Source organism: Peromyscus eremicus, chromosome 8a (genome assembly GCF_949786415.1).
Source record: "Peromyscus eremicus chromosome 8a, PerEre_H2_v1, whole genome shotgun sequence".
NCBI classification, from domain to species: domain Eukaryota; kingdom Metazoa; phylum Chordata; class Mammalia; order Rodentia; family Cricetidae; genus Peromyscus; species Peromyscus eremicus.
Genome location: NC_081423.1, coordinates 83,068,256 through 83,090,433, shown reverse-complemented (window position 1 = coordinate 83,090,433; position 22,178 = coordinate 83,068,256). Strand labels below are relative to the sequence as shown.

At 53.9% G+C, this 22,178-nt stretch overlaps 3 protein-coding genes across 6 annotated transcripts; 2 read left to right on the top strand and 1 right to left on the bottom strand.

Annotated features, from left to right (window-relative positions):
* Window positions 1-249: 249 nt before the first annotated feature.
* On the bottom strand, window positions 250-814 carry Hspb9 (heat shock protein family B (small) member 9). The gene has a single exon (XM_059271797.1). It carries the CDS (start codon window positions 769-771, stop codon window positions 277-279), a length of 495 nt encoding a protein of 164 aa, XP_059127780.1. The 5' UTR covers window positions 772-814; the 3' UTR covers window positions 250-276.
* Kat2a (lysine acetyltransferase 2A) lies at window positions 273-10,364 on the top strand. Of its 4 annotated transcripts, none has more exons than XM_059271794.1 (18): window positions 273-1,068; window positions 2,632-2,755; window positions 3,279-3,424; window positions 3,536-3,625; window positions 3,863-4,044; window positions 4,132-4,323; window positions 5,192-5,298; window positions 5,477-5,587; window positions 5,675-5,814; window positions 5,898-6,106; window positions 6,307-6,433; window positions 8,092-8,202; window positions 8,574-8,717; window positions 8,935-9,049; window positions 9,136-9,172; window positions 9,258-9,321; window positions 9,427-9,511; window positions 9,668-10,363. In XM_059271794.1, exons 1-18 carry the CDS (start codon window positions 1,051-1,053, stop codon window positions 9,859-9,861), a joined length of 2,196 nt encoding a protein of 731 aa, XP_059127777.1. In that variant the 5' UTR covers window positions 273-1,050; the 3' UTR covers window positions 9,862-10,363. The 4 variants fall into 4 exon arrangements, with proteins under 4 accessions (XP_059127777.1, XP_059127776.1, XP_059127775.1 ...); XM_059271793.1 differs by having other exon boundaries at window positions 273-1,077; XM_059271792.1 differs by lacking the exon at window positions 273-1,068 and adding an exon at window positions 1,270-2,490 and having other exon boundaries at window positions 5,678-5,814; window positions 9,668-10,364.
* A 705-nt stretch (window positions 10,365-11,069) lies between these two features.
* Window positions 11,070-21,272, top strand: Dhx58 (DExH-box helicase 58). Its single transcript, XM_059271795.1, has 12 exons — window positions 11,070-11,263; window positions 11,490-11,691; window positions 11,979-12,169; window positions 12,923-13,039; window positions 13,590-13,716; window positions 13,861-14,052; window positions 16,256-16,509; window positions 17,183-17,332; window positions 17,427-17,588; window positions 18,510-18,700; window positions 20,615-20,711; window positions 20,929-21,272. The coding sequence occupies exons 1-12, from the start codon at window positions 11,096-11,098 to the stop codon at window positions 21,112-21,114; spliced, it is 2,037 nt and encodes a 678-aa protein (XP_059127778.1). The 5' UTR covers window positions 11,070-11,095; the 3' UTR covers window positions 21,115-21,272.
* Window positions 21,273-22,178: the final 906 nt, after the last annotated feature.

Genomic DNA, 22,178 nt, shown 5'->3' with positions numbered 1-22,178 from the left:
ACACTGTCCATCCTGGTTCAGGACCATCCATTGATTCTGAACATTGGCGTAGGCCATCCCAGCCCTCTGCTGCTCCCTGCTGGAGCCGTTGCTGTTAGCTTAGTCCACACTTCCCTCCAGCTTATCACAGGGCCAAAAGCCTGATTATCGGTGTACTTAACTATCCACTGAGATGCCTCCCCCCGGCCACCTCCACCCTGCATCTCCAACCTTCCATCCCCAAGAAAAAATGTTGAGGGGACTCAAGACTGCTGCACATCTCGGTTGTTTAATGGATCAGGATAAGTTGGAGCCCTTAGATCCGAGGCCCCTGAGTCTCCAGGCCTGGCTTGTTTGAGCTTCAGGGGGAGATAGTGACCGGTTTTGTCCCAGGACCCACAGATGGCCCGATGGTGTCAGGCCGCAGGTCATAGCTGCAGGATCTAAGTTCGGTGGGAGTTGCATTTGCCGGTGCACTGTCTGCTCCATGCAGTAACGGCCCCTGACCGGGTCATTCGACTGCTGTTTCTTCTGACCGGTCACCGTCAGGTTCTGGCCGTCCACCTGCACCATCAGCTCCCCCGGAGTGAAACCGTGGGCATCCATCTTCATCTGGAAACCTGCATCCGCACGGCTATTGCTGTGCACCACAGCCAGATCATCCCTGAGCAGCCGCACCGGTAGTGTGGCCACTTGATTTCGTTCAGCTGAGGTCGAGCTGGGACATCGGGACGCTACCCGGTTCTCCCCCGGTTCTTGCCGGCTGGAGAAACTGCTTCCTATCCGCAGCATCCGAGAGAGCAACTGCCCTGGAGGGCACGAGGAAAGCCCTCGTGCGTAAAGGAAGGGCCCGCCCACTTCACATTCGGAGGGGAAAACGCTGGCAGAGATGAAGTCAGCTTGGTCCATGTTCCTCGCAAGCAGCCGGTTGTTGGTGACCTAGTGTCCCACGGCTACTCCTGTCTGGGACCATGCTCCTCCGTGGGCCTTTCTCGGTCTACGTCAGTGAGCAGGAGGCTGTGAAGGAATTGGATCACCTGAATATGCGGGATTTCAACTCCTCCACACCAGATGGGATTGAGCAACAAGGTTAAAAAGGTCTGCCCTGCCCTGCCTGGCCCGGCCCGGCCCTGCCCTGCCCTGCCCTCTTAAGAATCAGGCCTGGGGCAAGGAAGATTGTTCCCTGGACTGAGCCAGAAGAGGGGGCCTTCCAGGTCTTCCTGGAAGAACGGTCTCTCCCCTGACCTTTTTCACGGTCTTGAACTAACACATGGAGAAGAAAATGGATATTTCTCTGGCTCCTTTCTCACCCACTATGGGGGAGGCAAGGAAAAGATGAGAGTGGAGGGGAGGAAGGAGATGATCAGGGATCTTTGCTCAGCTTTAAAGCTGGACGAGCCGTATTTACCTAGTCCTAGAACAAAAGCGGGGACCTTCCCTGTGTTGCGTTTCGGGAACTGCAGTGTCGGGCCCGCACTGTCCCTGGTTTTTTTAATTCGCTCGTCTACACACAATCTTAGTATTTCAGTCTCCTCTCTCTGTCCCTGTCGCTGTCTTTCTCTCTCTCTCTCACACACACACCCTTGCTGTAGCAGCAAGGCCCATAACTATGCGGCTGTGCTTTTGAAAATAAACTTTGTTTAACAGCAACCTAAGTACAGAAAAAAAGCCGATTGTCAGTTAATTCATCTGTGTCAACACCACACAGCACAAAATGTAGACTTAATGCTACATTTCATCTCTATTGTAACAGCAGTTCTGAGTCGGCAGCCACTTGGGGGACGCTTTGGCAGTGTGGGAGCTAACCCCCAGGTCCAGGCCTGATCTTCCACCTATGGATTTTAGAAGGGCAGAGCCCACAAGTCCCCCAAACTGCCAGTGTTCCGGGGTTCCTCTTGTCCCCAAAAGGACAGCAATTGTCATTGTCCCAAATAGCTTAAAAAAGATTAGAATAAAGTAGAGGTCAACCTAGGGTGCTCAACTGAGCGACATTTGGCTGTCTGTAACCAAGAAACAGGACAGAAAAGTCTGGAAGGCCAAGGCATGGGGAGCGGCAAGGAAAGACTACGACTCCCATAGTGCGCCGGGGCAGCGACGCCTGCGCACTGTGCGCCGGTTGCCCATGCGGCCCTAGGGCTGGGAGCGCGGCGCCGCTCCGCTGCGGGGGAGGCCATGGCGGAACCTTCCCAGGCCCCAAACCCGGCCCCGGCCGCGCAGCCCCGGCCCCTTCAGTCCCCGGCCCCTGCCCCAACTCCGAATCCTGCGCCCAGCCCGGCTTCAGCTCCCACTCCGGCTCCTACTCCGGCACCAGCCCCTGCCCCTGCTGCAGCCCCAGCCGGGAGCACAGGGACTGGGGGGGCCGGGGTAGGAAGTGGGGGGCCGGGGAGTGGGGGGGATCCGGCTCGACCTGGCCTGAGTCAGCAGCAGCGCGCTAGCCAGAGGAAGGCACAAGTCCGGGGACTGCCGCGTGCCAAGAAGCTTGAGAAACTAGGGGTCTTCTCAGCTTGCAAGGTGGGGGCGGGGCCTAGGGTGAAAGAGGCGGGGCTTGGGGGCATCCTAGGGCTCGGGTGGGAATGGGGGCGAAGCTCTAGCTACAGAGCCTCCTCGGGCGCTTGGGGTACAGTATCAGCTGACTGATCCTTCCGCCTCCAGGCCAATGAAACCTGCAAGTGTAATGGCTGGAAAAACCCCAAACCCCCCACCGCACCTCGCATGGACCTTCAGCAGCCAGCTGCCAACCTGAGCGAGCTGTGTCGTAGCTGTGAGCACCCGTTGGGTAAGGCAGGCAGCGTCTTTGGAGCTGGGGCGGAGGGCAGGTGCTAGGTCCTGTTTGGACAGGGTGACATAAGTACCATAAAGCCTCTTAGGGAAATCAGAGAGACTCCCTAAAGAAAGATTGGGTTGGGAATGTATGTGTATGTCCCAAGGAAGGAAAAAAAGTCTGCAGCCCAGAAGCAGGGAGCTACCAAGGGCTGATGTGAGAACTGAGAACATCGGGTTTCCCTGTCCTTCAAGAACTGGAGGATCAGCCGGGCGGTGGTGGCACACGCCTTTAATCCTAGCACTTGGGAGGCAGAGGCAGGTGGATCTCTGTGAGTTCGAGGCCGAGGCCCACCTGGGCTACAGAGTGAGTTCCAGGAAAGGCGCAAAGCTACACAGAGAAACCCTGTCTCGGAAAACCAAAAAAAAAAAAAAAAGAATTGGAGGATCAAAGGTGTGTCTCAGGTGTCTCAGGAGAAGGTGCAGGAATCAAGGCCTGTGGATCTATCTCTTCTGTCTATTCCTCTCAACTCTTGCAGCCGACCATGTGTCCCACCTGGAGAATGTGTCAGAGGATGAGATTAACCGGCTCTTGGGAATGGTAGTAGATGTAGAAAACCTGTTCATGTCTGTTCACAAGGAAGAGGACACAGACACCAAACAGGTCTATTTCTACCTTTTCAAGGTGAGCTTTAATGGAATGAAAGACTAAATGTGGTGAGGCATTTGTGTGTGTTGGCGACCTGGCTCTCTGAGCTCTGCTACCCTGATTTCTCCCTGTTCCTCTTCCGTACAGCTCTTGCGGAAATGCATCCTGCAGATGACTCGACCAGTGGTGGAGGGATCCCTAGGCAGCCCCCCATTTGAGAAGCCTAACATTGAGCAGGTAGAACGGGTTGTAACCGCAGAGCTAAGAAGGGGCAGCATAGGGGGGTGGAGAGTCTGTTCTTCCTCAAGCTGAGAACAGAGAGAGGTTCAAAGAAGGGACTCCGTTTGCTGACCTCAGGATGGGCGTGGAAGTTGGGTCAGGATTTCCCAGAGTGAGGGGAAAGCCTTGACTTGAATTTGAGATGCCTCTGCTGGCTATTCATGCCGCCTTCTGCTCCCCCCACCCCCTTCTCAGGGTGTACTGAACTTTGTGCAGTACAAATTCAGCCACCTGGCCCCCCGAGAGCGCCAGACAATGTTTGAGCTCTCCAAGATGTTCCTGCTCTGCCTTAACTACTGGAAGCTGGAGACACCTGCTCAGTTCCGGCAGCGGTCCCAGTCTGAGGATGTGGCTACCTACAAGGTCAATTATACCAGGTGAGCCCAGGCAGGGCCTCACAGGGGAGGAGGCTTGTCTGGTCCGTGGGTGGTCTCCACCCTCACCTGCCACTCCGCCTCCCCCAGATGGCTCTGTTACTGCCACGTGCCCCAGAGTTGCGACAGCCTCCCCCGATACGAGACCACCCATGTCTTTGGCCGAAGCCTCCTGCGATCCATTTTCACGGTCACCCGCCGGCAGCTACTGGAAAAATTTCGAGTGGAGAAGGACAAGCTGGTGCCTGAGAAGAGGACCCTGATCCTCACTCACTTCCCCAAGTAAGGCTCGGTCTGGCCTGTCGGGGTTTTGCCCCAAATTCATGTCCTCGCTGTTGTCCCCTTTTTTCCAGGAAGGCTTCCTGGATTGGTCCCTCCTCTCCCTCCATGGGCCTTCTGGGATCTGGGTGTCTACCTGGCAGATTTGCCCATGGCCCAGAAGCTACTTGCTAGTATGTGCTAGTCTGGGGATGGCAGGTACATGGCCCAAGCTAACGCTACCCCGCCCCCAAGCCCCTGGTAGATTGTTACTAATAGTCTCCTGTGGGCACCTGGATACAGCCTCAGAACCCCCTCCCTCCACAGCGCTCCGAGAGGTCAGAGTTGACGTTTGCGGTGGAATCATTGCCCATCTCCGTTCTAGGCCTTCCAATATACATTTACCTCTGTTGTGCCTCACTTCCCTCCCACTTGAATCTGGGTCATAGCTCCCTATTCCAAAACCTTTGCTGGGAACCAGCATGTGAGAGCAAGAGGAGGCAAGATTGGGTGATTCTCAAACCATTTGGATACAGAGGTGGAGCAAGGGAATGCAGGTGACCGAGTACCCTGCCTGGCCACCCAGCATAGGGTGGCATCAGCTCAGACCCCTTCTCCTATGTCATACATCACGACAAAACTGGGTCTCTAATCTGTATCCTGGTTGTGTCCTGTCCTTTTATTTTTTCTTAGAGGTCCTCAGCAGGCAGGGAGCTGAGACTCCCCCTACATAGTAGGCCTTCCCAGACAGCAGAAGGTGTTGTCTCCTCTCACAGGCCCCCACCCACTGAGAACAGGGTCTGGCTGGCTGGCCTCTCATCCCTCTGGGGTCTGGCCCAGGCTACTCTTGGTTGAAGACTGGAGTCGTGGGACAGTTGTTCCCTCCCTACAGGTTCCTGTCCATGCTCGAGGAGGAGATCTACGGGGCAAATTCTCCTATCTGGGAGTCTGGCTTCACCATGCCACCCTCGGAGGGGACTCAGCTGGTGCCCCGGACAGGTATGGTGTACAATAGCCCTGCAGGGTCTGCTTGGTCACCCTCCTGGCCTCCTGCCCCCGGGATAACAGAGTGGTGGGAAGACATCCTGGGGCTCAGATAGAGCTGGAAGGGTCTGGATCCTTCTGAAGACCCCGCCACGCCCTCCACTCCCTGTTCTTGATTTCTTGTCTCGTACAGCGACGGTCAGTGCAGCGGTTGTCCCCAGCACCCCCATCTTCAGTCCCACCATGGGTGGAGGCAGCAACAGCTCCCTGAGCCTAGATTCCACAACGGCTGAGCCCATGCCAGGTGGGTACTTGACACTGACCTCTCACCCCCATTTGTCTTCCCTTCACGTTTCCTGCTATCCCTGGGTGACATTGTCGTCTTCCCCAGCAGGAGAGAAGAGGAAGCTTCCTGAGAACCTCACCCTGGAGGATGCTAAGCGCCTCCGTGTGATGGGTGACATCCCCATGGAGTTGGTCAACGAGGTCATGCTGACCATCACTGACCCTGCTGCCATGCTGGGGCCTGAGGTAGGCAGCCCGACCTGCTGGCCTGTTGGAGAAGGGCCCCTCACCCTCCCGAGGCCCTCGCTTACCACCCCTTTTCTGCCTAGACAAGCCTGCTTTCAGCCAACGCAGCCCGAGACGAAACGGCTCGCCTGGAGGAGCGTCGAGGCATTATCGAATTCCACGTCATTGGCAACTCTCTGACGCCCAAGGCCAACCGGCGGGTGCTGCTCTGGCTTGTGGGGCTGCAGAATGTCTTCTCCCACCAGCTACCACGAATGCCCAAGGAATATATTGCCCGCCTAGTCTTTGACCCGTGAGTCCCTGGGTATCCCTTAGCCCCAGAGCACCTTGAATTCTCCATCCCTCCACACTGGACACCCTCCCAAGCTCAACCTTTCAGGATTCTGTTTCCTCTGTTCTTAGCCCTGATGACACTTCACTCTTTCAAGGTTGAGGGACCTGGGGAGCATGGAAAGGACAGATAAATCCCATGACATGCCATTTCTCTCTTAGGAAGCATAAGACTCTGGCCTTGATCAAGGATGGGCGGGTCATCGGTGGAATTTGCTTCCGCATGTTCCCCACTCAGGGCTTCACGGAAATCGTCTTCTGTGCTGTCACCTCGAATGAGCAGGTCAAGGTGAGCACAGTGGCCCTGACCACGACTGCATCCCACCACCTGTGTCTGAATTTGGACCAAGTCAGCCGCAATGGCAGAACTGCTGTGGCCAGCACTTCTTGTAGTGACCAGACATTTCCACAAGGGGGCAGCTCGGTCTTGATAACTGATCATCAGGAAACACCTGTGGTTAAAACAGTACCCAAGAGTGGGGTCTAGTGGTCCAGCCCCTTAGACCCACCACTAGAAAGGCAGAGGCAGGAGGATTTCTGTGAGTTCAAGGCCAGACTGGTCTACAGAGCGAGTTCCAGGACACCAAGACTGTTACACAGAGAAACACTATCTCAAAAAAAAAGGTACCCAAATCAGCAACGAATTTTTTTTTTCTTTTCTGGTGTTGGGATGGAACACTGGGCTTTGTGCACACTAGGCAAGAATTCTACCACTGAGTTCTGACCCCGTTTGTGTGTGTGTGTGTGTGTGTGTATGTGTATGGGAACATACATATATGTGTGTGTGTATACATATACGAATACATATACATACATATACGTGTGTGTGTGTGTGTGTGTGTGTGTGTATGGGAACATATGTGTGTGTGTATTGGTATCTCAAGACAGGGTTTCTCTGTGTAGCCTTGGTTGCCCCGGAACTCAAGAACTTGCTCTGCAGACTAGGCTGGCCTCGAACCCACAGAGGTCTGCCTGCCTGCGTCTGCCTCTTTGGTGCTGGGATTAAAGGCTTACATTCCACCATTACCTGGCTCCCCCCCCCCCCAGGGTTTCTCTGTGTAGTTTTGGTGCCTGTCCTGGCCTTGAACTCACAGAGATCCGCCTGGCTCTGCCTCCCGAGTGCTGGGAAGGCGTGCACCACCACCGCCCGGCTCAAGCAATATTTTTTAAGTGAACCTTTGCCGATTTTTTGTTTCAGAGAGGGTCTCGTGTAGCCCAGTCTGGCCTTAAACACTCTGTAATCCAAGGGGACCTTAAACTTCTGATTCTCTCCTCCCTGCCTGCAGAGTGCTGGGATAACAGGTGTGCACCACCATGCCGGGTTTTATCCAGTGCCGGGGATTGAACCCAGGTCTTGGTGCATGTTGAGCAAGCTCTCTACTAACTGAGCTATTCTCCAAGATAACAACACTTTCTAAGTGACCTGTGGTTTCTTCACAGGAAAGTTTACAGACCTTGGGACACTGAGAACTGGTCCAGTTACTTAGAGCTAACAGTCCCAGCTTCTGTCTCCTTTCCCAACAAACTCTTTTGGGCTTCTCGTTCTCCTGTTTGCTCTCCATGTCCGTGTGGTCCTGACATGAGTGAGATCGGGATTCAGATGCTGTCATGAGCAGGCCTCTGTGAGCCCTTGTCCTACAGCCCCAGGACTGGGACCAACAGGCTGTGTTGGATTGGAACCCAGCTCTGCTGCATTTGTGGTCAGCTGACCTCGGTCTGTTCTTTGTGTAGCTGGGTTTCAGGGGTTTGGTTTTGTTTTCTTATGAAATGGGCCTTCTAACACCCACTGGAGGGCTGACTGGTGAGTGAGTCTGTGAGGAACTCGGTGCAGAATCTAGCCCAGAGCAGTCAGTCATCTAGGAAGCCTTTGCTCTGCCCCTGCTGCTCACCTGTCCGCCTGCCTTGGCTTCCCCATCTCCTTCCCAGCTTGTTCGTCTCCCCTCACAGGGCTATGGCACGCATCTGATGAACCACCTGAAGGAGTACCACATCAAACACAGCATCCTTTACTTCCTCACCTATGCTGACGAATATGCCATTGGCTACTTCAAAAAGCAGGTGAGCCTTGGTCTCCTCACACCTGCTGCCCGGGGCCCCGGGTTGCTGCGCAGCTCCCAGCAGTAGACTCCCTTCTTGTCCCCTGTGGCACCTGTCACCAGTGAGGACGGGACTCCCTTTCTTCTCCCTACCTCTTGCCACCCAGTGAAGAACAGGACCAGGAATCAGGTCCTTTGGGGGATTGGAGGAGGTGAGGAGGAGCAGCGGGCTTGGAGCCAGAGGCAGGCAGAGTTCTCACACTGCCACAGGCCTGTTTAGGGAGGCAAGAGGAAGCGTGCTGCGTTCTGCCTCTCAAGTGCTCCTGAAGAGGTGGCTGTGAAAGTTGGAGAGTCCTTGCTGATGGATCGGGTCTTAATTATCCACTCACCCAGGGCTTCTCCAAGGACATCAAGGTGCCCAAGAGCCGATACCTGGGCTACATCAAAGACTATGAAGGAGCGACGCTGATGGAGTGTGAGCTGAATCCCCGGATCCCCTACACAGAGCTGTCCCACATCATCAAGAAACAAAAAGAGGTGTGCACATGTATCCAAAAGGATTCTGTGAGTGTGCATTGGTCGGGAGTAAATATGCAAAGTCATGTACCGTGCGTGTGTATATGTGGAGGAGACAGGCCAGGTCTTGGTTCTCACCCTGTCTCAGAAAAAGTCAGAAGTAAATGTTACCATTTCCTGACCGTGGCCTTGGGGGTGATTGGACCTGAGCTGGCCCCTCAGACCCTTGCTTCCTCAGATCATCAAGAAGTTGATTGAGCGCAAACAGGCACAGATCCGAAAGGTCTACCCTGGGCTCAGCTGCTTCAAGGAAGGAGTGAGGCAGATCCCTGTGGAGAGCGTCCCTGGCATTCGTGAGCAGGGGCCTTGGCTGAAAGGGCAGGAGGGCACTCTTGGGCCCGGGCAGGCATTCTTAGGGCTGTTCTCTCCCCCTTTGCAGGAGAGACAGGCTGGAAGCCATTGGGAAAGGAGAAGGGGTAAGTATTTAGTCAGGGAAATGAGCGTGGGAATGAGGGCGGGGCAGAAGGACCCAGACCTCACACTTGGTATCTCCTGTTCCAGCAAGGAGCTGAAGGACCCCGACCAGCTCTACACAACCCTCAAAAACCTGCTGGCCCAGATCAAGGTGGGAGGCCAGGTTCTCTGTTCTCGGGTAATTGAAGTGGGTGGCAGTCTTGGGTTGGACAAGTTGTCACCGCCAGCCTGTCCCCAGCTCATCTCTTCTCTCCAGTCACACCCCAGTGCCTGGCCCTTCATGGAACCTGTGAAGAAGTCAGAGGCCCCCGACTACTACGAAGTTATCCGCTTCCCCATTGGTGAGGACCCTCCTACCTTCTCTCCCCCAGCATGTGCCCCCACATCTGCTCCTGCCTATGTGGAGTCAGGTACCCCTCCAGGACCCACTAGGATGGGCAACCCCAGTTCCATCCCTTCATCTCTTAAAGGCATATCCCTTCTCCCCTGTGACCCAGACTTGAAGACCATGACAGAACGGTTGCGAAGTCGTTACTATGTGACCCGGAAGCTCTTTGTAGCTGACCTGCAGCGGGTCATCGCCAACTGCCGGGAGTACAATCCCCCAGACAGCGAGTATTGTCGCTGTGCCAGTGCCCTGGAGAAGTTCTTCTACTTCAAGCTCAAGGAGGGAGGGCTCATTGACAAGTAGTCCCCAGCTGGGACCTCCAGCGTCTGCCTCAGTCTCATCAGATCCATTTGGGTGTCCTGGCCCTCCCATCCCTGACTCAGCAGGAAAGACTCCAGCCATGGGCCCCGGATCTTGCAGACTTTTCAGCCAGCAGGCACTCCCAAGCCTGCAACACCTGCATCCTGCCTTCATTGCATCCGACCTTGGGGAGATGTCTGGTCTGGGACCAGCCCCTTGTAGAGTGTCTGGTGGCCAGTGGGTGAAGTGCTCAGCCCTGGTCCTCACAGAGCTATGCAGGCTTGCGGTTCTGAGCCCGATCCAGGGGCCTGTTTCCCAGGGTCAGGGCTATTCGGTGATTAGCGTTGGGATGAAAACAGCCCAGACTGAAGGAGCCATGAGGGGCTGTGACTCGTCTTACACTGTTTTGTCCATCTGGCCCCCAGGGCTGGGGCACGAGGACCATTCATTCCTTGGCATTAATCCCTTGGAGGGAACAATAAAGCTTTTTTTTTTTTTTCCCTGTGTGATTGTTTGTGGGGGTGTAGCTTCAGACTTAGCGGACGGACCTTCACTCCTCCAGTCCTCCTCCTGGAAGCCTGGAAGCCTGGCTTCAGGCTGCATCCGCTTCACTGCTGACCCCTGTAATTGGTAGTGGGGTGATGGGCCTACCTGGCTGCCATCCCTCACATCTTCTCCAGTGGCTTCCAGCCTGTCTCACCTGCAAAGGGAGAGCGAGCTTTCCCTTAATGCCTGCCCGCCCGATCTGACTCCAGGCTGGTCCTGCTCCAGGCAACCAAGGTCAGAACCTCCATGCCTTAAACCTAACCCAGGTGGGCGGGGTTCCTACTGGCTGGGGGAACAGGCTGAGGAATTCGAGGACCCAGAGCAATTAAAGTGCGATCCTATCAGTAACTGTAAATCCCGCCCCCTCCTAGTTTTTGTAGCTAAGATGGGCTGGGCTCTGGCTCATCTGGCTCCTCCCCTTGTTTCAGTTTCATTTCTGATCACTGAGCTGCCAACCCCGGCTTTCCAGAACTTGAGAAGGCTCGGCAGAGATCAGGCTGGTCAGCTACTCTCCCCAACCCCACCCCAGTCCTGGCCACAGCAGGTTCCAGGTGGGCCTCTGTGGTGCGCTGCCCCACCCCCATGAAAAGCTTGGAGTTCTAGGCAAAGGGCAGCTTCTGCAGCTGATTGGGCTACCCAGGAAGGGGGAGGAGTTAGAAGTCAGGGGTTCTAATCCCTCTGCCATTCCAGAATGGATCTGCGGCCCTACCAGTGGGAAGTGATCGTGCCTGCTCTGGAGGGCAAGAATATAATTATATGGTTGCCCACGGGCGCTGGGAAGACCCGGGCAGCTGCCTTTGTGGCCAAGAGGCATCTAGAGACAGTAGACGGTGGCAAGGTGGTGGTACTGGTCAACAGGGTGAGTGGTCTGCCCTTCCCGCGCCAGGGTCTTGGCTCTTCCCAACAGTTCTTGGTCTCTTCTAGACTACAGTGCTGCCGGGTCTTCTCACCTTGGTTCAGGACCCACTGCTGTCCTGAAGGGTCACCTTACTCCTCCCAGCTTCCCCCACCCCCACCTCCAGCACCTGCCCTCTCCCTCACCCACCCCAATCCAGGTTCTCTCCCTTCATCATTCACACTCCCAGGTGCACCTGGTGAACCAGCATGCTGAAGAGTTCAGGCGCATGTTGGATAATCGCTGGACCATGACAACCCTGAGTGGGGACATGGGACCACGACCCGGCTTTGGCCTGATGGCCCGGAGCCATGACCTGCTCATCTGCACAGCAGAGCTGCTGCAGCTGGCACTCATCAACCCAGAAGAGGAGGAGCACGTGGAGCTCACAGGTGAGGCCTCCAGTCAGCGTGGGAGTGAGTGGCCCCCATTGCCAAAGCCAAAGCCTTGCTGTAAAACATGCTCCTGGGCAAAGAAGCCCCTTCCCCAGCCGAGTCCCAGTTTACTCATCTGTCAATTGAAGATATTTCATCCCTGCCTGCTCCTTGTCTGGGACCCAGCCCCAAGTTGGGAAGGGAGAGGGGAGTCTTCAGACAAGAGTGGAGACTTCACAGAACAAAAAGGTTGGAAGGAAGAGGTGCCAGGTGCCTGATTACAACGGTCCTTCATATGCCCCCAGAGTTCTCGCTGATTGTGGTGGACGAGTGTCACCATACCCACAAGGACACCGTCTACAACATCATCCTGAGCCGGTACCTAGAGCATAAGCTGCAGAAGGCAAAGAGACTTCCCCAGGTGCTGGGTCTCACCGCCTCCCCAGGCACTGGCGGGGCCACCAAGCTCCCAAGGGCCATTGACCACATCCTACAGGTCAGCCGAGCCCCGCTGCACTCCCATACAGATCCACACGGGACCTCCTTGCCTGCCCTGCCTCTCCCCAGCCCTACCAACCCTACCCTTCATACTGCGGCTACACCCATCTTGTGCTTGTGGGAACCTTGAACTTACTATTCTTTTTGTGCCTGGAATGCTCTTGCTTTTGACCCTCCCCCATCTGATTCTTCCCCATTGTTCAGTGAACAGCTCTGTCATTGTCACAGTCTCCCCTGGCTGTCCCCACTGCTCTCTCATGGCACCAGTGTTAGTATTTTCGGAGTTCGTTCAGACGACCTGATGTGTTCCCATTATGTATTCTTTGCTATTTCTCAGTGGTTTCTTCATGTTCATTCCCGTCTGAGTTCCTGAGTTCTCACCAGTGCCTAGAATATTAGTAACTCAGGGCACTCATTAAAAAAACGTACCGGCCGGGCGGTGGTGGCGCACGCCTTTAATCCCAGCACTCGGGAGGCAGAGCCAGGCGGATCTCTGTGAGTTCGAGGCCAGCCTGGGCTACCAAGTGAGTCCCAGGAAAGGCGCAAAGCTACACAGAGAAACCCTGTCTCGAAAAAAACAAAACAAAACAAAAAAAAAACAAACAAAAAAAACAAAAACGTACCGAAGAAACGAATCCCAACTTCCAATGGCCCTGCCTCAGGATCTCCTGTTCTTAGCCAGGACCCCACCCCAGCCCCTCAAAATTCTGCCTGGCTCCTCTTTCCAGTGATGCCTCTCTGTTGCCTCCAGCTCTGTGCCAACTTGGATGTGTGGCGCATCATGTCACCAGAGAATTGCCACCCTCAGCTGCTCGAGCACAACCCGAAGCCCTGCAAACAGTATGACCTCTGCCAAAGGCGCAAAGAGGTGCGTGCGTGCGTGCGTGCGTGAGGAGGCACTGGGCAGGCTGGGGGCTAGCGTGAGGAGTCACTGGGCAGGCTGGGGGCTAGCGTGAGGAGTCACTGGGCAGGCTGGGGGCTAGTATGAGGAGTCACTGAGCAGGCTGGGCCTAGGCTTGGGCCCTGACTCCACCTTCCCCAGGTCTCGCCCCTTCGGGCCTCTCGCCTGTGCCTCTGTGACTCCACCTGTCCTTTCTGTGCTTTGAGGCACTTGTAGCCCAAGCCATGAAGCTGGGCACTCGCTGTCGAGGCTGGACCAGTTCTCTTCTTCAGTAGTGACACTGGCTGATGTCCGTAACGACAGGGCTGAACCAGGGCTGGACATCACTGTATCCAGGCCACAGGGCAAAGGTGTAAAGTGAGTGAGACAGCAGAAGCTCTCCGGCCACAGTGCTTCACACCCAGCAGGCCGGCCCTTTGGTGGTCTCACCCCCAAGGAAAATGTACTGAGTCCTGCATGGTACCGAACCCTCGCATGGGTATGGGAATCCCTAATCCTCTCACTCCTTCTTGCTCAGGACCCTTTTGGAGACTTGCTAAAAAAGCTTATGAGCCAAATCCACCAGCAACTAAAGATGCCTGAACTGAGCCAGCAATTTGGAACCCAGACATACGAGCAGCAAGTGGTGGAGTTGAGCAAGGATGGTGAGAGAAGCAGCTTGGGAGGGTCTGTCTGGGCAGAGCCTTTGGGGATGGATCGTCTATGCTCGATGTGGGGCTTGTCTGGGTGGGCCAGACTTAGGAGCAGAAGATCCCAGGAACATTGACCCTGCACCCCCCTACCTGCAGCGGCACAGGCTGGGCTCCAGCAGCGACGGGTATATGCGCTGCACCTGAGGCGCTACAACGAGGCGCTGTTGATCCATGACACTGTCCGTGCTCGGGACGCTCTTGACATGTTGCAAGACTTCTACCGTGGAGAACGCACCACGAAGACCCAGATGCTGCATGCTGAGTGCTGGCTGCTGGAGCTGTTTGATGGTGAGTCCTCACGGGGTTAGAACCGCTTGAAAGCTCAAGGTCGGTTGAGGCTGGGACTCTTCCTAACCCAAACCCAAGGCTGCTGCTGGGACAGGCTTGTTTCCTCAAGTGTGGCAGTTTGCAAGAGTAAAACTGGTTCACGTTATTAGCAAAGATACTTTAATTTCTTGCATTTATTTATGTTGTGGGGAGAGGACGGTGTGCATCCATGTGGGTACATGGGCCACAGCAGCACACTTGTGGAGATCAGGGGACAGTCTAATGAAGTTTGTTTTCTCCTCCTAACGTGGGTCCCAGGAATTGAACTCAGCTTTCAGGCTTAGTAGTTTTCTTTCTGAGCCCTTTTGCCAGGCCCCAACAAAGATATTTTTAAAACCACTTAGGGTGGCTCCGTAGGTAAAGGGCTTCCCATACAAGCATGTGGACTTAGATTCAAATCCCAAGCAGCCACTTAAAAATCAGGTGCAGTGGAGTTGACATCTCAGCACTGAAGCAGTGGGGACCCCTGGACCCCTGGGGCTTGCTGGACAGTTCATCTTGACAAGTAGGTGAACTCTGGTTTCAGTAGGAGACCCTGTGGCAAATAATAATAATAATAATAATAATAATAATAATAATAATAATAGTGTAAATGGCTTATTGGTTAAATATTCTTGCTGTACAAACTTTTGATCTCTCAAACTCGTGTAAAGGGGGAAGGAAAGAATGGAATGCACACACGTGCCATGGCGCACATACCTATGAACACATGCCATGGACATATATGACAATAAAAAATAAAAATTTAAAAATAAGGGTTGAGAGTGATAGAAGACACCACACACACACACACATACACACACACACACACAGAGTACAAAAAAAATCTAGCTTGAAGCTATCCTGGTATAAGTTTTAAAGCTCAAAGGCCAAACAGTGGTGACCCACGCCTGTAGTAGAATATTTTAAGGTACATTACTTTTGTTTATGTTGTATTTGCTTAACTCTGTGAAGCTGTGTTACACTGCCTGTCTAAAACACCTGATAGTCTTAATAAAGAACTGAACAGCCAATAGCAAGGCAGGAGAAAGGATAGGCGGGGTTGGCAGGCAGAGAGGATATATAGAGGGAGAAATCTGGAAAGAGAGAATGAAGTAGCCAGAGGAGGAGGAGGACTCCAGGGGCCAGCCACCCAGCTACACAGCAAGCCACAGAGTAAGAGTAAGATTTACAGAAGTAAGAGAATGGGAAAAGCCCAGAGGCAAAAGGTAGGATAAATTAAGGAAAGCTGGCTAGAAACTAAGTCGAGCTAAGGCCAGGCATTTATAATTAACAATAAGCTACCATGTGTAATTTATTTGGGAGCTGGGTGGCGGGCCCCCTAAAAAAGAGCCAAAAAACAAACAACACATGCCTTTAATCCCAGCAACGCTCAGAAGGCAGAGGCAGGCAGATCTCTGAGTTCAAGACCAGGCTGGTCTACAGAGCAAGTTCCAGGACAACCAGGGCTACACAGAGAAACCCTGTGGGACTGGGGGAGAAAAGAAAAAAAAAAGCCCAAGGATGGGGCTGGATGCAGCCTAGTAGTTAGAGCATTTACCTAGCATGCACAAAGGCCCAGTTTGGTTCTTCAGAATAAAAACAAGTGAAGTCACCCATGACTGTAATCCCAGAATTAAGGAAGAGAAAGCAGGACCAGAAATTATCCTTGGCTACATAGTGAGTTTAAGGGTAGCCTGGGTTACATGAGAGCCTGTCTGAAAAAAACTGAAACAGTTTCTAAGGTCCTACCTAGTAGTCAGATGGTGGTGACTCATGTCTTTTTAATCCCAGCACTCAAGGTAGAGGCAGGTGGATCTCTGAGTTCAAGGCCAGCCTGGTCTACAGATCAAGTTCTAGGACAGCCAGGGCTACACAGAGAAAGCCTGTCTCCAAACCAAACCAACCCAACATTAAAGGTCCTAATGGCGGGACTGAGAAGGGGTGCTGGTCTGGTGTACACGAGCAATGGATTCTATACTGAATGTCTTGTGTAAGACTGGTCTTGAGAGTAAGTGGAAAGTATGTCCTTAAGTGTGTTGTTGGAAGAGCTCAGGGAATGAACAGGAGCAGATGTTCTCTCCTCCTATAGCCCTGTCCCTGTGAGCACCCTGTCCACACCCAGGCCTTGCATGCCCCTCACCTACCCACCCCCTACCCTGTGCCTCTGTTTTTGTGTTCTCAGGCCATAAGAATGAGCTGGCCCAATTAGCAGCTCAGGGACCTGAGAATCCGAAGTTGGAGATGCTGGAAGGGATCCTGCTGAAGCAATTTGGGAGTCCCAACCACCCTCGGGGCATCATCTTCACCCGAACCCGCCAGAGTGCCTACTCCCTCCTGCTCTGGCTTAGGCAGCAGCCTGGCCTTCAGAATATGAATATCAAGGCCCAGATGCTGATTGGAGCAGGGAATACCAGCCAGAGCGCACACATGACCCAGGTGTTTGGTTTTGGCTGGAGGCATTTCATAGGGAAGAGAGGGAACAGGGTCATCAGCTCAGAGTGATAGCAGGAAGGCTCTGGGGAGGGAGGACTCGAATCTTCCTAGGGAAGGAATCTGAGAGCTGGGATAAACAGACCACCCCTACTACCCCCCACCCCTGCCTGAGGGTCCCCAGGGAATGCAGTAGCAGGGCCCAAAGGCATGAGGAAAAGAGAGTGAGTGATGTGGCTTCTCAGGGCAAAGGGTCAGGAATGTGGGAGAATAGAGACGAGGCAGGGACTTTTAGAAGTCACTAGGGAAAAGGCTCCAGCTCAGTTGGTAGGATGCTCGCCTAACAAGCACAAAGCTATAAGCCAGGCGTGGTGGTACAGTTTAATCCCAGTACTCAGAAGATAGACAGTAGAGGCAGGAGAATTAGAAGCTCAAGGTCATTCTTGGCTATAACATCAAGTTCAAGGCCAGCCTGAGATAGTCAGAATCTGTCTTTTAAAGTGGGGAAGGAGGAGAGGTAGGGCGGGAGAGGGAAAGGAGGGGAGAGAGAGAGAGAGAGACCCACCCTAGGGATTGGGGTCACTAGGGAAGATGGGCAAGATCTTGGAGATACCTGGGGACAGAGCTGGGACTCTGAGTTTGTATAAACCTTTTCTTCCTCCCCTGAATCCTTCAACAGAAAGACCAGCAAGAAGTGATCCACCAGTTCAGGAATGGTATCCTGAACCTTCTGGTGGCCACAAGTGTGGCAGAGGAGGGGCTGGATATCGCCAAGTGCAGTGTGGTGGTACGCTATGGGCTCCTGACCAATGAGATCTCCATGGTCCAGGTACCCTACAGCCCTCCTCTCCACTACACCAGCCCCGGAAAGATCCCGCAGGGAGCCCAGCCTACCTCTGCCTCTCCTGTGTCATTCTTCCCAGGCCCGGGGCCGCGCTCGAGCTGGGCAGAGCGTGTACTCCTTTGTGGCGACAGAGGACAGTCAGGAGCTGCGGCGGGAGCTGACCAATGAGGCTCTGGAGGTGCTGATGGAGCAGGCGGTGACTGCAGTACAGAAGATGGACCCCAAAGAGTTCAAGGCCAAGGTCAGTAGGCAGTCTGCTGCTGCCCATGCGAGCCTGAGGCTCTGACAGCATCCACACACTCCTGGGCCCCCCCACTCCCCCCCAGCTTATCCAGGGAACTTTTACACCATGCAGAGAAAGATCAAGGCCAGGGTAACATTGCCAGAGAGGGTAAGGCCTGTCCTCCACACAGCCGTAGAAACAGGCCTTGTACTAGGTTTGCCCTTATCCTAGGCTACCACAGCAAGTTCGAGGCCAACTGGAGATACATGAGAATCTGTCTTTAAAGGGGGGGGGGGGCAGTGGCAGACAGTGGTGGCGCACGCCTTTATTCCAAGCACCTGGGAGGCAGAGGCAGGTGGATCTCTGTGAGTTTGAGCCCAGCCTGGTCTACAGAGTGAGTTCCAGGAAAGGCGCCAAAGCTACACAGAGAAACCCTGTCTCGAAAAACCAAATAAATACATTAATAAATAATAAATAAATAATAAAGCTTTGCATGACCTTTTCCAAGGGGAGAACATAGAGTCAGCACAAAGGCTGTCCCCTGTCCCCAAATCTTTGTTCACAAAGCTTCAGAATTCATGGGAATGGGGAAAGGCTCAGTCAGTGAGGTGCCACACAAGAACAAGGACCTGAATTCAGATTCAGTAAAAACCTGGGGACAGCAAAGCGGTCCTGGGACCTCAGCTCTGGGAAGACTGAGACAAGGGGATCTCTGGGCTTGCTGGCCAGCCAGCTTCACTGGATCCGGGAGCTCCAGGTCCAGTAAGAGACCTTGTCTCAAAAAAAAAAAAACCAAAAACCAAAAAAAACCAAGTCCCTTCTGGGTCTGGGTACAAATGACAAATGGCCTGGGGCCTTTGGGAACCCTGGGGGCTTCCCAGAGGCTGGGTCCCTTGGTGTCCACGTTTATGTCTTGTTTCCTCCCCGCTGGCCCCCCAGATCCAGGAGCTGCAGCTGGAAGCTCTGGCTAAGCGGGCAGCGCGTGCAGCCCAGCGGGAGAGTCAGCAGAGGCAGTTCCCACCGGAGCGCGTGCAGCTCCTCTGCATCAACTGCATGGTGGCGGTGGGCTACGGGAGTGACCTGCGGAAGGTGGAGGGCACCCACCACGTCAATGTGAACCCCAACTTCTCGTGAGAGCCATGGGGAGGGCCGGCAGGATGAGGAAGGACTTTTGCAGGGTGTGGGAGGCTAAGGAGCGTTTTAGCGAACAGTGTAGCCCCACCCCACAAGTGAGGAGGCAGAGGTGCGGAGTCTTGTTCAAGCCCCTGTAGCTGTTATGTAATTGCAAGAGAACTGGAATTTAGGATACAAAGAATTTAGCTACACACTAACTCCTTGGTCCTACCTACTTTCAGGACATACAAGACAGGTCCAACTGTCAGATGAGGCAGCCTGTCTCTGCTACTCAGGAGGCTGAGGCAGAAGAATTACTTGAGCCTAGGAGTTCAGAGTCATTCCAGGCAACAGAAAGGCCTCCATCTCAAAAGAAAAAGGAAAGAAAAAAAAAAAAAAAAAAAGCAGCAGCAGCAGCAGCCGGAGATGGTGGTGGGACACACTTGTAGTTCAGTACCTGGGAGATAAGAATTCAAGGTGTCATCCTTGGCTGGCCACCCAAAGAGTTCTAGGCCAGGCTGGACTCAAAAAGAGAAGGGTCCTGGTCTTCATAGTGAGTAATAGGATAGCCAGGGCTACATAGAGAGACCCTGTCTCAAAAGATGGATGGATGGGTGGATGGGTGGATGGGTGGATGGGTGGATGGATGGATGGGTGGATGGATGGATGGGTGGATGGGTGGATGGGTGGATGGGTGGATGGGTGGATGGGTGGGTGGATGGGTGGGTGGATGGGTGGGTGGATGGGTGGATGGGTGGATGGGTGGGTGGGTGGATGGGTGGGTGGATGGGTGGGTGGATGGATGGGTGGATAGATGGGTGGATAGATGGGTGGATAGATGGGTGGATAGATGGGTAGATAGATGGGTGGATAGATGGGTAGATAGATGGATGGATGGATGGAGAAAAAAGAAAGAGAGGTGGGGGGTGCTAGGGATGTAGCTCTGTTTGTAGAATGCTTACCTAAAATGCACAAAGCCTTGTGGGTTCCCGGGCAACTGAGTGTGGTAGTATGAACCTGTAACCCAGCACTCTGGAAATAGAGGCAGGAGGATCAGTAGGTCAAGGTTACCCTCAGCTACATAGCGAGTTGGAGGCCATCTTGGGCTACATGAGACCCTGTCTCAAAATCCAGATGGCCTGAGCTTGAGTCCTAGATCCCATGGTAGAGGGAGAGAGACTCCCAAAAGTACCTTCTGACCTCCACAGGAGCTTGGTGGCACACACACCTTCCTGACCCGTCATACACATATTAAATTAAATCAAAGAGCTCTAGCTCTCCCCCTCTTGCTGAGACACCCCCCCATTCTACCTCCTAAAGGGTAGCCTTACTTCTGCTTACAACATTCATTAAGTAACTGTTTATTAGACACCTCCCATGTGTCAGGCCATGGTGCCAGGGTTCTTCACGTGGGATCCATTTGAGGGAGAATTTCACCTAGGTAGGAGAAGGAGGGTGGTGGGGTTTGAACATGGGAAGATGACTCTAGGCAGAGGTGAGGGATCACAGTTACCCTGAGAGGAAGACGGGAGTGATGGGATTCAGGATGAAGACAGACCGGCTCATGGAGCATCTTGAAAGTTGGGCCTAAAAGTTAAACCTGTATCCAGGAGGCAGTTAGGAGCCTTGGCTGCATTCTGAGCCAGGGAATGTCAGGGGGATGAATGTTTCTAGGACACTCCATCAGGTGATGGGAGGTGGCTTGGGGTTAGAAATAAGGATGAAGGAGGAGATCCATGAGGAAACTTCCCAAAAGTGGGAACGGCATGCAGACAGGGTAGGCGGAACCTCTGACGTCTAGACTTCCTAGTTCTGGGATGTTCTGTATCTTAACTGGCAGAAAAGCCTAATGCCCTGGCAGGGGCTCAGCCAGCTACAGGGCCTAAGTCTAGGGTGCAGGGGCTCCAGAAGGGCTCTCTTCATCCCCCTAGGGTCTACTATACCATCTCCCAGAAGCCTGTGGTCATTAACAAGGTCTTCAAGGACTGGAGGCCAGGGGGGACCATTAACTGCAGTAACTGTGGGGAGGTAAGTAAGGAGTTAGAGCCCAGCCCAACGAGCCCTCAGCCCCAGCTCCAGAGGCCCTCACCCAGCGTGGCAGCCAGCCCTTTGTGGGAGACCCACAGTCTATGCTCTAGTCCTGTCCTAGGCCTGATGGCCTCAGGTGGTAGATACAGGTCTGGTCATCACAGAAGTCCAGTTTTGAGTCCAGAAACCCAGATGTTGCCATTTGTTCCACCACCAGGTCTGGGGCTTACAGATGATCTACAAATCAGTGACCTTGCCAGTGCTCAAAATCCGAAGCATGCTCCTGGAGACCCCTCACGGGAAGATCCAGGCCAAAAAGTGGTCCCGGGTCCCCTTCTCAGTACCTGACTTCGACATCCTGCAGGACTGCGCCCAGAGCCTGGCTGATCTCTCGCTGGACTGACCCCTTGTGGCTGTAATACCTAACTCAGGCTGCAGGGGGCAGGGTAGTTCAACAGACCATTCTCCTCTCCCTGGGAAGTACTGTAGTCATGGGGAGTGGAGTACCCTTTATTCTGCCCCAGATATTCTTATATACATTAGATGGAGTTGGGAAACTGATGCAGAAGAATTGACGTGCCGTGTGGTACTAGGAATCACAACATACCTACCCTGCCAAGGCAACTTCTGGGTTTTTGTTTTTCTTTTTTGAGGCCCTTTGATAAGTCTGACCCCCCGCCCCCCGCCACCCCCCCCCCACACCCCACCCCCCCACCCCCCGGCTGGCGATAAGCCTCTCTACCGATGCACCAATCCAAATTAGACTAAATTAGAAAAAGCCCTGGCTTAATGGGTAAAGCATTCCCGGGTGATTCTCCAGCCCCCCAGAGGGGAGACGGGGATGAGAGACCAGAAGAACCATGTGTCTGTTTTCTGGGATGCAGCTTAAATGCCCTGTGGGAGTGGTCTTGAGCCTCTCTGGGGGAGCTGTGTTTGGAGGCTTTGAAGGGGTGGGTTTGGGGAAAGAAATGGGGGAGGGGAGTTGAGGTGGCTCTTCCACCAGAACATTCCAGACTCTTTGGGTATAGGGGCGCAGGTTCAAGTCTGAATACTTCCTGTAGGCATGGGGTGACATGAGAAAAGCGGGGGAGTTGGTGGGCTCACATTCAGCAGGAGGTGTGAGTGGAGGAGCCTCTGGTTAATTGTCATCCTGGAGACCTCAGGCACCTGTTTCTTGAAGCAGAGAAGGCAAGATTCTAAGAAAAAAAAGATTATTAACATCTGTCCTGGCTGTACTGCAAAGATGAATGCACAGGGCAGAAGAGCAGATAGGCCCTTCATTGGGACATCTTGGAAAACCAGAGGGTGGAGGGTCCCAGCTGCCAGACAGACCATGTATCCTGAATAGGTGCCCACTTGAGCCTGGAGAGCTGGTACCAGCATGGATGTCCCAGGAGCTTGGCAGCCAAGGGGTGGTGAGGATCACAGTATAAGGTCCTGTTCATCGGGGCTCAAGAGACTTGGGAG